At 39.4% G+C, this 2,740-nt stretch overlaps 1 protein-coding gene across 1 annotated transcript; it reads right to left on the reverse strand.

The window, feature by feature from the left end:
• Positions 1 to 448: 448 nt before the first annotated feature.
• LOC112905318 lies at positions 449 to 2,523 on the reverse strand. Its single transcript, XM_025977474.1, has 2 exons — positions 2,443 to 2,523; positions 449 to 2,359 (listed from the first exon to the last, which is right to left on the reverse strand). Exons 1-2 carry the CDS (start codon positions 2,521 to 2,523, stop codon positions 449 to 451), a joined length of 1,992 nt encoding a protein of 663 aa, XP_025833259.1.
• Positions 2,524 to 2,740: the final 217 nt, after the last annotated feature.

Genomic DNA, 2,740 nt, shown 5'->3' on the forward strand with positions numbered 1-2,740 from the left:
AATAAATTTATAATAAATGAACGTTTCTTCGTTTTTCTTGAAAGCTTAACATCGTCATTCTTATAGAAAGATTTAGTGTTAGCTAATTAAAAGAAAAATAAAGTTAAACTAACTTTTGGTTCAACAACTACCAAATAAAATTTAGTTGTCGTGCGTTACTGGGAACTTTTCGTTCGAACCCGGAAAACCAGGACGTAACAGTACTTACAAGCAGTAAATAACGATACACTGTGTACTTGAATTAAATACAAGATATACAAATTATAAATTTTCTATTAGCAGTGTTTATGGTACATTATACAACAAGTTATTGCCACAAATGTGGTTGTTAAATTAAATATGCAATATTGAAACAATCATACACAAATTAGTGTTCAAAAATCAAAATCCCCAAGGAACTGTGTCATATTGAAGGGGTCCTTCAAACTTTCGTTTTTTATAGTCCATCCTAAACACCTTTGAAATGCGCTTCTGCGTTATTAGCTCTTTCGTTTTGGTATCTCTGGTAATTTGGTCGTATTCCAGAACCACTTCTTTTGACGTACCCGTTACTCTTATAGTTAAGGGTAAAACCTTTAATCTTGGTGACTTCTATACCCTTTAATGTTTTGTAGTAGTAGCTCTTTGGTCCCGTCGACATCCATTCAATAAAATAATCCCCATCCGCCAATTCACTACTCCATTCACCTAGCATGGACCCCGTCGGTACGGTATTCTGACCATTGTCAATATAAATTATGCTGTCTGTATCGTAGTAGACAACATCCTCGCCCAACCTATCTAACATATCGTACAGTCTTAGACGAGCGTTACTTGTCGTAAATGTCGCTATGAATATGTTGGTGGATGTGGAATCTTTTACAAATATATCTTTATATTCGTAGGTTATATGGACAACGTCCTCGTTTACAAATATACAATTTGAATTTTCTATTTTGTCATCTAGCAGTATTTTGTACCATCTCTTCGGGTCAGTAACAAATTCACTCTGACTCATGTTCAATCTCTGTCCGAATTTCCCCCACAAGGAGTTCAGACAGATCTTCGCAATGGCTCTTCTTCCCGGATTAACTCCAATTTTATTCAAGTCCAGCTCTATACCCATCTGTTCTTTAATGATACTAGCGTATGCCTCGTTGGATTCGTAATTGTGCGGACTCGTTTCTAATTTTATTTTCATAAAGTCATTTATATAATCTCGGAATAAATAGGTAGATTGTTCAGGGAAATGCCATACTTCGATAATTTCCCGTATAACGTAACCCTTTTTTAAAGCCTTTTTTATTTCCAGCGTTGTCCAACACCCTGTGATTGTTCTTTCTTCTTCGGTATGTTCACATTTGTCTGACTGGTGGTGGTGCAGGCACTTACGACATAACGTAAATACTAATTTGTCGGTCTTTATAGGTAACACAGGGTGATATAATTTACGTGGCGGTAAAATTTTGCATTTTACCAAACCGAACCATGTCAGATCATATTCAGACGGCCTACGTATTTTAGTAGGGTGTCCTATGGGAAAAGGGTCGTAATATTGAATGGTGGGATACAGAGAAACCACATCAATATACTGCATTCTCTTGTCGATGACCTTTAGCTTTGCCGCGTTAGTACGTCCTCCGAAAAATGATTCTCTCGGATTGAGCGGTTCGTCATCAATATCTACATTTCTGACGGTTTTGTACTCTTTTGATCTGAGCCAGTTGCATTCCCACATCTCCACAACCGAATACCCGGCATCCTTCAGTTGTTGACTTTGACGTTGTGTTTTCTCGTACAGATCGTCCATTGTTTCGTGATTTACACGATTAATTGTTGTGGGACGATAACATTTGGGACACCCATGCCAAAAACACCCGTGGTACTGATAAACTGTATTTGTGACGTTATCATAACCGTCAACTTTATTACCGCATATTGTTACTTCACCGCCGTTTAGGGCATGACGCACATCACCGAACTGGTTCAGCCACGCTATCGAACCTCGGCTGTATGTGTCCTTCGGTTTTTCCTCTACAACGGCAATCGTTTTTTGTGGTATATATTTTGATCTGTAAATAGCCATGCACACACTCGCTATCGTAAGGTACTGCAAGGGATCAATGTTAGCGATCTCCAAAAACTCCTTTCGAAATTCCAAGCAGCCTCTCCTCAGAATATCCACATCGGAATCACAATAGTCGTGCAACTCTCGTTGAAAATCAAATATATAGTTTTCATTTATTCGGGACGTATGCCATTCCAAAAATACTTGTCGTTCCTTCGGTTTCATTATGTCTGGTCCATAATACTTGATATCTGGTAGGTTGCCTATATAATTCTGATTTTCGGGAGTGTTGAACAAATGTGGAAAGTACCNCTGTGTGATGCGATTATGTTGTTTACCTGTGTGGTACTTTATGCATCTGTGTGATGCGATTATGTTGTTTACCTGTGTGGTACTTTATGCATCTGTGTGGTGCAAGCCCCCGGCGCGCAAATCCCGTCCTCTCTGGGGATGTGGTTCCTCCGGAGCAGTGACATGTAGGTGAGGGGCCCTACATGCGCCCGGTTGACATGATTTGGTGTTCTCACACCAAATCATTGGGATGCTGACTACTAGCGCGGTAGTCGGGCGTCCAGGGGAGCCTCTACTCGTTTCAGGTGGAAATGTACATTTCTGAAGATTATGGTTTGTTATATATATCTGATATGGAAAGATGGGTTTTTTATTAAAGATCTGCATGGGGGATGCAATTCC

The sequence above is a fragment of the Agrilus planipennis genome, unplaced genomic scaffold, assembly GCF_000699045.2.
Source record: "Agrilus planipennis isolate EAB-ADULT unplaced genomic scaffold, Apla_2.0 scaffold359, whole genome shotgun sequence".
In the NCBI taxonomy this organism is placed as follows: Eukaryota; Metazoa; Arthropoda; class Insecta; order Coleoptera; family Buprestidae; genus Agrilus; species Agrilus planipennis.